We start from the raw sequence: 14,662 nt of genomic DNA, 5'->3' as shown, positions 1-14,662 counted from the left end.
ATGTTCAGTAATCTTGAAGTAGATGTGAATGGCCAACAGACCTTCTTTGTCAGCATGGTAACTTTCAAAGTCTACCTTTTCTACTCTTTCTCATCGTAACTTCTAATGATTCTATTACGTACCCTCTTGTAATGACATCATTGCTCTTCTTTTCTTGCAGAATTTGATTGCATCTTTCTCTGGTAAGCTATGGAAGCTGCTGAGTAAGTCAGAAAGAGGAAGCGTCAAGCTGATATTCGACGAATTTCCAGGTGGTCCGGAGGGGTTTGAACTAATACTTAGATTCTGCTACAATGGACGCAGAATCGACGTAAGCCCTTGTAATGTATTTCTACTGCATGCTGCCGCTGAATTCCTGGAAATTGATGTGAAAGACGCTATGAAATACGTCGAGAGCGTTCACTTCTGGACATGGTCTGAGCTTCTTGAGTGCTTGAAGCAGTGCCAAGAATTGCTGTCTTTTATCAAATCTTGGTATATGGTTCAAGAACTCTTGGATGCTGTTGTTGAAAAGATTTCCATGCTTAATGTTTCCAGCCCCTTTGCATTTTCTTGCTCGGATGTACAGTTTTCTGGTGATATAAGTACTAATAGCAGCAGGTCTAGTAGTTTTCACACCATCAACTGGTCACGGGATCTTGAGTTCTTGACCGTTGGATTGTTTGAGAAAGTTGTGGGTACGATGATTTCGCGGAAACTAGACCATGGGATGATCTGTTCTTTCCTTCTTCATTATCAGAGAGTGAAATTCGCCGGCCTTTTATCAGGCGACCACAAGTGCAAGATCATAGAGGTTATGATCAACTCTCTTTGCTCAGTCAATGGAAGCTTTATGAGGTTTCCCTTCAGAAATCTATGTTACATGCTTCAAGCATGCTTTACTTTGAAAATGGAGAAACACTGTGCCATGAGTTTAGAGAGAATGATCGGTCCCCGTCTGGACGAGGCTACGTTGGATGATTTGTTGTTTCCTTCGCCTCACAGAAAGACTTGTGCATATGATGTGGATTTGATTCTGAGGCTACTGAAAGTATTCATCGGTGAAAGCAGAAAAACACGGTTGGTGCAGCGTTTGAAGGACGTCGGTTGTTTGATTGATATGTTCCTTGCTGAAGTGGCTCCAGATCCTCACCTCAAACCTTGCAAGTTTCTGGCCTTAGCCTCTGGTCTACCAGACACAGCACGAGAATCCCATGACAGAATTTGTCAAGTAATGGACATGTATTTTGAGGTAATATTGAAATTTCTGAGTGTAGTTTATTACAAGTTAACTGCATTCCCCCCCCGCGCCTATTACGTTTCACATCACATCAGGAGTCACGTCGCCGTGTTTTTCAAAAGTTCAGGATGTTGCGTTGCTATTTTTTTTTTCACAAAGGGCTGTTGCATTTGATCCAGTTGACGGCTCATAATTCTTGAATTTTGAAATCGCGTGTTTCTGACAGGCTCACAACAACATAAGTGAAGAAGAGAGAATCAGAGTATGTTCAGCCTTGAACTATAAGAAGCTCTCATCAGAATCACTAGCAAACATAGCTAAAAATGCAAGATTTCCAGCTTGTGCATCATCTGCTGCTCTATTGTTTCTGCAAGCGAAGCTCAAAACTCGATCCAAAGACGAAAAGGGTCCCGAATTCGCATGTAATTCTTCATTATCTTCAAGCCTAGATCATGAACAGCTTTTAGTACATTTCTCAAAGGGCAAAATGCAGAAGAGGTCAGCAAATGTTGGTAGGAGGAGTGATCATCATGTAACATGTCCAACAAGTTGCAAACCCTTGCCCAGACTATGTTCTTGAAACACATATATTATCATTTTGATGTTTATTCTTTATATTTTTGTATTTGCAGCTTATATTATTTGGCCAATAGCCATGTTACAAAGTTTCCTTTGAATTTCTTTTATACTAACTATTCGGCGACAACCTCATTTTTCGAGTGAAATGATCGGTATTTTTCAATAGAAATTAGATCAAATGTACTATATTTTTGTATTATCATACTCATTGCAAAATTAAAACCCAAAGTTATGGAACGAAAAATCCGTATTCTCCTACTAGAAGAAGGCAGTTTCCGGTACTTATTATATAACCTCGATGTTGAGGTCTCACAATCAAGAGATTGTGAGTTCAAGTACTATGGATATATATGTATTTAGTCTGTATTAAATAATAGCGTGTTTATGTTGTCGCCGCCACTTATTTATTTATTTTTAAATCTAATTTGTCGGTTTTATATCTTTTTTTTTTATAAAATCAAAGATTATTTATCTTATGTAATTAAAAATACCGTATCACGATGATAATTTATTATATGTACGCATAAATAATGTCCCATAATGACTAACAAATAATATAAAATAACAAGAAGGAGACAATAATGGGGATGATCTTTGTCGTGAAGGAATCCGGAGAGTTGGATTTTTCAAAGTCAATGAATGGATGTTTCTAAAGAATATTTGGAGGCGACGACGAGCGAGCAATGCGGCTGAGAACATGCACATTGTGTTTCATTGGGAAAATTAATTCCACCACCATCCAAATTTCCATAAACATCAAACTCCTAAATATTCGTGCTCTAAAACGTAAAATTGTATATACTAATCATTATTTTTAATTTTAAATTTAATAAAAAATAAAAAATATTCCGTACGATATAAATCAACATAAACTTGAACATCCTGGTATATATAATTGATGTGGTAGAGGTTTTTATGAAGGGATAAAACTAGAAATTTTACCTACGACACAATTATGCACCAGGTGAAACACGATTTTCGAGGGAGGTCTTTTTGCAAGAAAAAATAGTCACTATCAATGAATAGTGGTTATTTTTCTTGCAAAAAGACCTTTCTCGAAAATCGTGTTTCACCTAATGCATAATTGTGCCGTAGGTAAAATTCATAGTTTTTATCCCTTCGTAAAAAACTCTACCACATCAATAAGTTATAGTCTACCATTTTATAACAATTTAATGTGAAAAAGTTAAGTTTTGATCACGATTAATCAGCATCTGTAACAATAGAAAAAAATAAAAAATTGACAGATGAAAACTATTATTATTTTTGGGGTAAATTACAACACGTTTCTTAAAATTTGACATAATTACGAGTATTTTTTCATTATTTTAAAAATTATAAACACTTCATGGTATTTGATCAAATTATGTAATTCTTGAATAGAGACTAGAATTCTTAACTTTGCCCTTACTGTATTTTTTTGAATTACAAGAAAATCGAATGATTTGGATGAATAATTTTAAAATATTATAAAAAAATTATCACAATTCCACAAAAATAATTAAAATAAGTAAAACCATAATTCATAGTCCACAATGGGAATTTTATTAGTTCATCATAAACTTTGGATTGAAACTTAATGAAAACTAACAGGTTGAGCTAATTGTTGGACGAGAATTAAAATCAGGAAGATATTGATAATTTTTCAAACAATAAGAAAGTATTTGTAATTATGTCAAACTTCAGAAGAATTAATGGTAGTTTATCCTTATTTTTTTTTATGACAAATTTGTGGTTATCCCATCTTCTTAAAGCATGTCATGATGTTCTACAGATAAATAAACAAAGTCTTGGAAACTTTTTGTTATTTCATGTAATTAATTAACCTTAAATTTTGACCTTCAATATGACAAACTTTACAAGGGGTTTTGATGAAAAGGTAATCACTCTCTATATATGCAAATTTCAAGGCCCTAACATTGTTGAAATTCTCTCTCTCTCTCTCCCAAAAAAAAATATTATTGAAATTAACAAAATTCAGAAGCATTCTTGAAAATAGTGATTGTCTTTATCAACTTCAAAGTCTGCCTTGAAATCGAAGTTGGTGAGTCAATTCAAAATACATAGGGCATCCCCATATTTGTAATTTTTTTAAAGAAACATAAATAATTTTTTTTTTAAAATACTCTTAGGTGACAGTATGTGTGCTGGTTCAAATCTCAATCACATTAATTTGAATGTCTTTTTTTTTTATTTTTTTTAATCACGTTTTATTAAGCTATATAAGTCGGGAGTGAGCTTTGAAACGAGAGTTAAACAAAATCATAAATGGTAAATTTAATATATTAATCACGGTAAAATATTTTATGGGTATCTGTTGTGACGTTGGAGTTTGGAAGCCTAAATGTTCACACTGACATTCACTGCTAGACTCTAGTGACATGGATTGTTGCTACACAACCATCTATGGTAACGGGCTTTTCTAATTAATGATTAATTAAAATTGATTAATTAAATTAGATTTAATTAATCAATAGTATTGGACACAAGTCCAAATCTAGCTTAGTATGAACCTAAAGTATCACACACAGATCACCGAGTATGTAGATGAATTAGTTTAGAATTGATTTTGAAAGACGTAAATAATTGAATTATTTACACATGGGATAATTCATTGGATGAATGATCCAAGATTAAATTAATTTTATTAATTTAGTTGGGTTATCTTAGTTAATAGATTGAATTTATTAATTAAGAGTATTTGTGCTTATGTCTTTAATTGGATAAAATGATGGTTTGTATAATTTAGTTGAATTTTATTAAACAAGATTTAATTAAATTTCATTGGACCTTTTGGGCTTGTTTTATTTACTGAAAAAGAAGCTCGGCCCACTAAATTAACGGCCATGAGCTAGGAGTTGATTCCAAGTTAGAAAGGGAGGAGTCCTATTTAGAAATAGGAGGTGACCCAGTTGCACCTTTGGAAGGTGCAACTCAGCCACAATTGGTGGTCCCCTATATGGTATGACGTGATCAAACCATGTGCAAGGGAGCTTGATTGATGTAATTGAGTGGAATGTATTTAAACATATTTTTATTCTTCCATTCAAATATACAGAAACACTCTCAACTCTCCTTTAACTACACATTGACTTGACCTCTCACTCCCTTAGCTATTTCTTTTGCTTTATTTGATATAGGATCAAGTGAAAAGTAAAAGGATTTTTGATAAAAGAGAAAACATTAATTCATAGTGTTGTTCTCTTGAATCACTATATTCCACAAACGAAGTTTGATTTCCTCTAGCAAGGAGATCACAAACTTTCTCTTCTCCGTGTGGTGTGGATATCTTGGGAAGACTTCTATTTTGAAGTCTAAAGTGAACCAATCGACAGAGCATTTGCCGTTCAAAAAGAACAAAAAGAGGTAACATCCATTTTATGTTATTTGCACCTTATCCATAGTCTCACATGTGGATTTTACTTTATTGTTTATAATTCACATATGCTACATCAAATTCCCAGGAATCACCAAGGGTACGTCTATCGCTTCACATGCTTCCGTCGAGTGTTCCCTGACAGATCCTACTCCACTATGTATATTGCTTGATTTCTGTATATTTTAGTATATTACATCTTTGGATAGAATTAGCGAAATTAGCATAAAAGAATAATTTCGCTCTAGATTTTTTCTTTATCTGAATATAAATTGTATCTCTTTCTGTCTTGAATATAATATAGAGCTTAGCTTCACTTTGTAGTTTTTTCTTCAATTCTCTTTACCAAAAAATATAGAGCATTAGACATACCATGTCTGTCTTTGATTACAATCATCTGAAAAACAACTAAGTTAGCATTGCATGTTTTGAGAAATATGGAAAAATTGGCTACTGATAGAACACCTTGTAACTGCGTAATGGCACTTTTCTACAGGCAGCCCACATAAGATCAAAGTATAATGGCAGCTGCGCAACAGCAAAAAATGTCACAGGTAAGCAAGCAATCGCATATATGGGCACCGCAGCTAGTCTCAGCTTCTCCCTCAGAGTAAAAGTGTGCCCTGCACAGAAAGACACCAACATAGCAGCAATGGAAGCAAACAGAGAAGTCAGCCCCAGCAAGAGCTTCCTAGGCAGATTCGTCTTGAAATCGTGTTCTTGACAACGCGAAGTGATAATTGCAAGAAAGAAAACAAGGGCCGTCACGGATAGGCAGAGAGCCACGAGCGAAGTTATGGAGAATACATCGAAAGCTCTGCGACCTTCCATAATTGGATAACCGGTGTCTTGATTTAGCCCACCCGGGACGGTTGCTGATGTAGCAAATGCAACGCCGGCTATGAGTGCTGCAACGACTGAGCAAGATTCTGAGGTTTTGATGAGCCAATTGGTGCCTTCTTTCACAAGTTTTTTGTGTGTGTTGGAGAATATCTTCCTAGGCGTCTCGCCTTTCTTGTTGTTGTGAGCAAAGCATAGTGGTGGAATAGAGCTCTTCACATACTGCATTATGAATCATCTTGGTTATTTCATTGCCTTCACTGAATTGTTTTAGACTTATTGATATGTTAACCATTCCTCATCCTCCCTATTGGTATAACTTCTACCTAAACCTTTCCACTTTACACAATGTTGTGAAAATAGTTCAACCATAATGAAAAATTCTTGTCCGAATCTGATAACATGATAAACCACGAAATATTTCAATGCAATGACCTTCCTAAATTCAATAACAGGCAAAACATCCCCCCTAAGGTAAAAGATGAATGCAAACCCCTACCGCGAAAGCTAATGACCTTTTTTTTTTTAATTTTGGTAAATAATAACGACATATCTTAAGGTTTGGCATAATTATGAATCCCCTCGTTGTTTGAAAAATTACCATTGCCTCCTGATTTAACAACCATCTAACAATTAGCCCATTCCGTTTGTTTCTGTTGGGTTTCCATTAATTTGTAAAGTGAACTTACCAACACGCCCTTATGAACTAAGAATTATAATTTTATTTTATTTTTTAAAATTTTTATTGACTAAATATATTTTTTATGAACTCCATATGATTCTTTTTACAAATTTTTATTTTTTATTTTAAAAAAAATACAATAAGGGCATAGTTGACAATTTCATACCTCCATCCAAGGATTATTTAAATTTCATCAAATATCAGAAGAGTATTTGTAATTTTTCAAACAACGAGGGATGCTCGTAATTATGTCAAACCTCAAGGGAGGTCATTGTAGTTTCTCCTTTTTCTTTTATATGTCAAGAGTGTTGTTACCTCATTGTAATTGTTTTAAGGAGATTTTCTGTCTATTAATATATTTATAAAGGACTAAAATGGGGAAAATGTCATTTTTCATCCCGTAACTTAGGGCCTTTTTACTTTTGATCCTATTCGTTAGAGATTCTCAATTTTGGTTCTGTAACTTCTAAGAAATGGCATTTTTGGTCTAGTGACACATTTTCGTTATATATTTTAGCGGAACGTGTCGCGTGCTTAGCACGTGGCTGTTAGAGTTTTTACACTTTTGGTCTTATATGTTACGGAATTCTCACTTTTGATCCCATAACTTTCAAAAAGTAGCATTATTGGTCCATGCACTTAACTGTCATGTGGCCTTTTTCATTAAATATCGACAAAAATGTGTCACAGGACCAAAATTGCTATTTTTTTAAAAATATTGGACAAAAAATGAGAATTCCGTAATCAACGGAACAAAAAGTGAAAAGACTCTATGTTATGGGATAAAAAGTATGGTTTGCCCAAGTAAAATGCAACTATGTAACTGGAGAAAGAGTACCTTGTACCACTTAATTTCCCATTGCATCTGTAGAGCAGCACCAGGAATATGCCAAGGCTGGTGGTCTCCCAGCTTTGCAGCAAGATGGAGAATACTGTTTCCTTCATCATCCACTTGATGAAAAACGTACTCCGGAAGCTCTATCTTCAGTAAATAATCAAAAACGTTGGCGTGTCGATTTTCAGCTGTCAGTAGCAAAACATTCTTCCCGCAGGAATCAATGTCCTGAATCGCTACAGGAAATGTGTTCAGTATTTTCTCCACCATTTCTGGAATTCCCATCTTCGCTGCTAGTAACAATGGACTCTCCTTTTCAACTACAAGACAAGGGAATTCTAATCTAAGGGATTTTTGGTTAATTTTTTTAGGAATATGTTTTTATGATATCGAAAACGAGTTTAAAAAAGGGCTTAATGCAATTTACCTCTTCTGACACGAGAAAAGAGTAAAAAAATTCCTATAAAAAATATAATAGCAAATTACTCCCTATATTTTGAAAAATAAAGCAAATTACCCCCTATCTAAACCATTGATAGGGGGTAATTTGCTTCATTTTTTGAAATATAAGAGAAAATTTATTAATTCTTTTTCACATGGGGTTATTTGCTCACGTTACATATCACAGGGGAGTAAATTGCAGTTAATCAGAAAGTAAGGGTAATTGCAAAAGACAAAATTAATGTGGTTCGTAAAATTTTCCTACGTTAAAGTTGCTCAAGATTAAGTTCTACTAGGAAACTTTGGTGTGAATCATAATAAAAGGGGGAAATTCTAAACACAAATCGCGTTTGGTCAGATCTGAACTAATTATATAACAAGTGCAATATACTTGCCGTGCAATTGGTGTAAAGTTCAAGAAAATGACCAATCACATGAAAAGTGGATTAGTTTGGTTCGATCAAACCTAGTTTGGATAAAAAAATTCCTAATAAAAGGTCATCTATCTACTATCTATACTACAAATTTTCTCCTAAAAAAAATTACAAGTTAATTCCAGAATTATTAGCCTGGATAAAATATTAGAGCAATCTCCACACCCCGAAAGATTTTTCGGCGTTATATTAGCAATTGAATAGTGTTGTACAAGATGGAGTTGCCTTTGATCATACCAGGAAAAAAATATAGTTGCTTACCTGATTTATTTTGATCTTTTCCTTTCTCATTCTTGAATCGACCTTCATTTGATGAAATTGCTCCTGTACTAGACTCTAAATCATGATTATCATCTGAAGGTGGGGTGTCGGGAAGTGCGATACGTCCTGAATACTGAGGTTGCAATTTTTGCACAGGTTGTCGCCCATCACTGTCGTACTTGTAGCTTGATTCTGACTCGATCAATAGATTCATAATCCGAAATGCATGGGCGTGTCGTTCTTTCTTTTCTTTGATCTTCTTCACTCTATCAAAGCCTACATGAATCATTAATGAGATAATTAATAAATTAAAAAATAAAACTTGTGATTTTGTTCTTTATGTTAAATTTTACCATTCAAGAGTACGTTTAGTTGGAAATTTGAAAATTAGTTGGGTAACCACATGCGTTAGTCATTGTGCTCCCAAATTTAAGTCGACATATGATTTGTATATGCCAATTTTCGGAATTTCTTGACAAAATATGTCATAAAATAGAGAGGTTTAGAAAAATAACAAACCAACTCGCAAGTTTCGTTTCTTAAAGGATCAAAATGCGGGAAAATTATAATTTACATCCCACAACTTACACCGTTTGCGATTTTGATCCCATTGTTTTATCCATCATCACATTAAGTCCCATAAGTGTAAAAAAAATGCAATTTACGTCTCACTCATATTTTCCTTTAGATTCTTGACAGATCTGTTAACTTAACCAACGTTTGACTGTAATAGTGTGAAAAATTGCAACCCACAACTTACATGGTTTGTGATTTTGGTCCTATATTTTACCCCTCACCACATTTAGACCTATAAGTGTCATAAAAATTGTAAATTACTTCCCACTCACATTTTATCCCTACCACATTTTTTACGAAAGGATAAATTATTGTCTTTTTCACCTAATTCATAAGGGAAAAGTAGCAGTAAGGAGCATAAGGGGAAGGCATCAAGTTGTCCACAAAGCCCTGAGAAGAACAAAGTCAAGCTCTCAAGCAACAAATAATGGTGATGAAGAAGTGTTATGCTATTGTGGCAAGAGGGTGAAATTACGAACTTTGTGGATCAAAGATATGTTAGTGTGAAAATCTAGATATATTTTAAATGGTAAGTTTTATGTTAACATTACTATTTTTGTTATTGTGAAAATCTATATATGTTGTATGTTTAATTTAATGTATACTTTAGTGTGAAAATATAGGTTTAATAACATTCCATCCCAATTTAATTCAAACTTGTAACAAAATATATATACACGACAAATAAGAGGCAATTCTCCCCATAGAACAACAAACAACAAATACAAACCAATACTAAAACAACAATACATTTATTAGACTAAATGTGGTGAGGGGTAAACAATGGGATAAAATCGCAGATTGTGTAAGTTGTGGGACGTAAATTGTAATTTTCCACACTATTGCAGTCAAACATCTGTTAAGTAAATGGAGCATGTGCCTTTTGTCAAGAATCTAACGAGAAAATGTGCGTGGGACGTAAATTGCAATTTTTTTTACACTTATGACACTAAATGTGGTGAAGAGTAAACCAATGGCACCAAAATTGCAAACGACGTTAGTTGTGGAACGTAAATTGTAATTTTTCCACCAAAATGCCAAACACCTGTAATTACAGACTAATAGAATCACAATAAAACCCTTCATTTTCAAGATTAACGAGCAATAGCGCCAGTTAGAAACAATTAAAACCAACATAATTATCACAAGATATTGAAAAAATTATACTCACCGACTCCAACAACAGTGAGGATGACCTTCATTGCGAACTTGAAAAGCATAATGCATGTGGCATAATTGGCTGGAAAAGAATTGATATCCTTGCTCTCTTCCTCCACATGTTGGGCTGCTACAGGAATTCCACAAAATTTATATTCTTGCTAAAGTTTAAAAATCACATGAGCATCCTATTCATGAACAAGCACAACCACTAGAAGAAATATGAGTTTTCTATTGAAAAAAAAATTGCAATTTACCCCCTCCCCACATGACATAAAAAATATGCACAAAAAAAAAAATCTTGAGAAAAAAAATCATCAAATGACCCTCTTACGTTTTTTAAAATGAAGTAAAATACCTCCCTATTGTCAATGGTGTAGCACACGTTCCCTTCTTGCATCTGTGCATGATTTTTAATGATACAAATAATGTTTTTACATATATATATATATATATATTAATATATTATTTATAACAATGTTTTTCTTTTTTTCTCTTCTTCCCCTCCCTCCCCTTGTAGGACTAGTGTTGTCCCGCGCCACTCCCCCTCCCCCTCACCTCATACCGTCACCTCCCCCTTCCACCTCGCCTTCCCTCCCCCTCTGCCTCCCTTGGCATCACTGCTACCCCAATCCCCTTCAACAGTGTTGGCCCCCCTCCTTCTCCTTTCTGTCGCCTTCTCCTCCTTCTCCTTCTCCTTCTACTTCCCCTTCCGCACCAGTCCCCTAGCCTTTTCTTCTTAAATTCGCCTTTAAATTGAAATCAATATCCAAAAATATCAAAATAAGGGATTAAATATCATTTTTAAAAAATTTAAAAAATAAAAATATTGAGAAACCCTCATGTAGCTCATCAAAAGCGTCAAGGGTGTTTTTGTTTTATTTTAAAAAATAATAGGGGGTAGTTTGCTATTTTTTTTACAGAAGGTTTATTTTTGCTTATTTTTCATATCACAAGGAAGTAAATTGCATTTTAACCCTGTTATGGTATAAAAAAAATCATATCAAATACTAATTCACCATGCTTCCGTAACGACTATTTGCTTTTTTTTTGCAAGCGAGGCTAAAATATTAGTTGCATCTAGTTAAACTCTATAGCAAATATTTTGGCCATAAGTAAAACTATTGCAAATGTTGACCACCCACAGCCAAACTTAAATTTTAACATTAGTTTTGTTTGACAATAGTAGATAATATATTGATCTGTCATGATTTTGAAGCTATAGTAATTTATAATACAGAAATAATTTAAATTTTTTTTGTAGCAACAGTAAAGGAAAATCTTTGTTTAGAAATTAATCATACTCTCAAATTCTGCTTCGCTTTTCTGTTGGTTTTCCACGTCTATTCCAGCTTGTTTCCGGCGGCCAGTAGTATCGTCTTTGAGACGAGCTGGAACAAATTAACGAGCGACTATCAATCCTGTATGACTTTAAGCTGTAGAATGTAGAGCAATTGTCGGAGAATCACCTGTGATGGTCTTGTGAATCGGAATCCAGACAAGGTGTAGGATGTTCGCACAGGTAAGGTAGTTCTCTGGGTAGTTGATGTTTCTGGGAGAACAACCGTTGTGGACTGCTCCAGGTTTGTATTTCTGTCTCTTCAGTTCATCCACGAACATACCTTGTAACCACAAATTAAAAATCAGAAATCCTCTTTCACTCCAAGAAATAATGTCGTTAGCAACAACGCACGTCCCTTGCAAAATAATAGAATTCGTCGCTAATTTAAAGTTTAGCAACAAATTCAAGAAGAAAAATATTTATTCGGTAATTAACTCATCCTTGATTTTAACATCGATTTTTTTTTTTGTTTTCGATTTTGTTGGAAATTTAGGCTGAGCTAAATAAAAACTCCAAATAGAAAAGCTCTAAGTTTGTCCATCCGAGCAAATTCCGGCTGTTTTATAATAATTCGGCGGCCGGACCTGCAATTGTCGGAAATCAATTAATTCTAAGTTACTATTTGCTGCCCCTGTATTCGGAATTCTATATTACACCACAATTTTATATACGATTTCTGTCGTTAATAATTATATTGTGACTTAATAAATATTTATCGTCACTTAATAAATATTTTTAATGATAAATTTTAAAATATCACTCAATATTTTGTTGCAATAATCCTGCAAAATAATATTATGTTAAATTCTTCAAACAAGCAAGTGTCTTGAAGCACAACAACTTCTGTAAGAAATTGACATTCTTGGAAAAGGGAAAAAACAGTCTCATTTGGAAGAAACGGAATGAGAAAGCAAAAATGTGTAAATTACTGAGGGGAAGGATTCTTACAGTGATAAATAAGAGAGTCATAGAGGCCCAGCTGGATACTGCTTTTGAACACATTAGGCTTCTTGGCAAGAACATGGAGAGGGGATTCTCCCTTCACGTTAACCGAATTCATCAGCTTCGGATAATAGCTTATTATCTGGTAAGCTAATCCTGTTCCATAGAATATACTTATCTATATTAACATTAATTCATATAAAGTATATACTTATATATTTCTTGATCCTACATATAATAAAAAAAAAGAGGAAAACAAATACATTTTTCGTCCTATAGATGTGGCGGGACGACACTTTTGATCCACTGTAATTTTAGTTTTACGATTGAATGCAATGTTAGTCCTTTTACTCTAGGGGTAAAAATTTTGATCTTGTTGAAATCAAATTTCACAATTTTTGGTACTGTAATTAAAAATATTTGCAATTTCAGGCAACTTCGTCTAGTTCTGCTGGAAAATCTTAATGTAATTGGGGCATATGCAAGTCACATACGATTTTCTAGTGAAATTGGCCAGAGTTGTGCTAAAATTGAAGAAAAAAAAATACAGGACTAAATTGTGCTTTGAATTACAGGATAAAAATTGTCAATCGTGAATAGTTACGTAACTGAAATTTCATGTTTAATTCTTTTTTTATAAAAAAAAAAAGCACATTTTGGTCCGATTTTTGTCATGAAATGCCGATTTTTGTATGAAGAACGGACATATTAAACACGTGGTTTTTCCATGAAATTGACACTTTTTTTGCAAAAATTGGATCAAATATACTACATTTTCAAAATTATTATCCTTTGATAGGATAAAAAATGCATTGTTTCCTCAAAACAAAAAGGAAATTCTAATTCTGACCCAACTTGACCGATTCTAAACTAATCATACGATAAGTGGAATACACTTGCCGTGTGATTTTTGTACAGTTTAGGAAAAGTGACCAATCATATAGCAAATATGATACATTTGCTATGTGATTGATTTGATTCGATCAAATCTAATCCGGGCGAAGTTTTTCGCAATCGAAGAGAATGCAAATGCATAAATTCATATATATATGAACCAAAAAAGAAAAGAAACTTAACATGGTTCTTACTAAAGTATTCTCCTGCAATAGCTGAGTGTAAAATAGTATTCCCATCACTCCTCCTACACAATGAATCGTCCACTTCTTCTTGCTCCTTAGTGTACATCTCATGCAGGCAGAGAAAAGCCTCGAGCTTCCCATGATGGGCTGCCATGAACAATGGCGTCTCGTTTCTCAGATTTCGACTGCCGACGAGCCTACGATCCTTGGCTGCTATGCATTCGCAGATAGCTACCCATCCAACTGCTGCTGCAAGATGAAGAGGGGTGTTTCCTTTGTCGTTTTGGATCGACAAAATGTCGAACACGTCCCCTTTAGGTATGCAGTCGATCATTTCCTTGATGAAGCTCTCGTACGGGCTGATGCTTTCGGTCTGGTAACTGGAGACGGCTACGTGAAGAGCTGTTTCCTCAGAGTGTGTCAGCTTAGCGCTTTGAGCCCATGACTGTTGTCTGTAGACTTCGACAACTTCATCCCATTTCTTTTTCATGGTAAGTTGAAACAGATAGTCCAATGTGATTTCTTTCTCTTCTGTAGTGGTTTCCGCAGATCCCTTCATCGTTGGTCGACTCTTATACTGATTTGATTTTATTGTAAGAATATATACACCGAATGGTTCTGTTTTTAAACTTGTTTACAACACTTATGAAGGTATAATTCCATTGCATCGTCCCCTTTATCAAATTACTAATTAAATTAATCGTTCACATTCACATATGACAATTAATGATATCACTGTACTATTTTTGTATGAAGTAAAAAATGCTTTTCAACTAATAAATAACGAACTATTCAACCCTCTAAACTTTACACTGGTAAATTGCTTTTCTTTTTTTCATTATTTTAATGCAATATATTAATTTATATATTTTACTCTTATTTATAATGTATTTAAAAT

The 14,662-nt window shown here is 34.1% G+C and overlaps 2 protein-coding genes across 3 annotated transcripts; one reads left to right on the top strand and one right to left on the bottom strand.

Moving 5' to 3' along the window:
- On the top strand, positions 1-1,799 carry LOC105158735 (BTB/POZ domain-containing protein At3g22104-like). Its single transcript, XM_020692515.1, has 3 exons — positions 1-57; positions 161-1,231; positions 1,446-1,799. Exons 1-3 carry the CDS (start codon positions 1-3, stop codon positions 1,797-1,799), a joined length of 1,482 nt encoding a protein of 493 aa, XP_020548174.1.
- LOC105158734 lies at positions 5,538-14,326 on the bottom strand. 2 transcript variants are annotated; one of them, XM_011075572.2, is made up of 8 exons: positions 13,774-14,326; positions 12,692-12,841; positions 11,871-12,023; positions 11,706-11,792; positions 10,415-10,531; positions 8,668-8,943; positions 7,535-7,851; positions 5,538-6,236 (listed from the first exon to the last, which is right to left on the bottom strand). In XM_011075572.2, exons 1-8 carry the CDS (start codon positions 14,321-14,323, stop codon positions 5,625-5,627), a joined length of 2,262 nt encoding a protein of 753 aa, XP_011073874.1. In that variant the 5' UTR covers positions 14,324-14,326; the 3' UTR covers positions 5,538-5,624. The 2 variants fall into 2 exon arrangements, with proteins under 2 accessions (XP_011073874.1, XP_020548099.1); XM_020692440.1 differs by having other exon boundaries at positions 10,415-10,528.

The sequence above is a fragment of the Sesamum indicum genome, linkage group LG3, assembly GCF_000512975.1.
Source record: "Sesamum indicum cultivar Zhongzhi No. 13 linkage group LG3, S_indicum_v1.0, whole genome shotgun sequence".
Classification (NCBI taxonomy): Eukaryota; Viridiplantae; Streptophyta; class Magnoliopsida; order Lamiales; family Pedaliaceae; genus Sesamum; species Sesamum indicum.
Note: the sequence above shows the minus strand (reverse complement) of the source record. Positions and strands in the feature narration are given on the sequence as shown.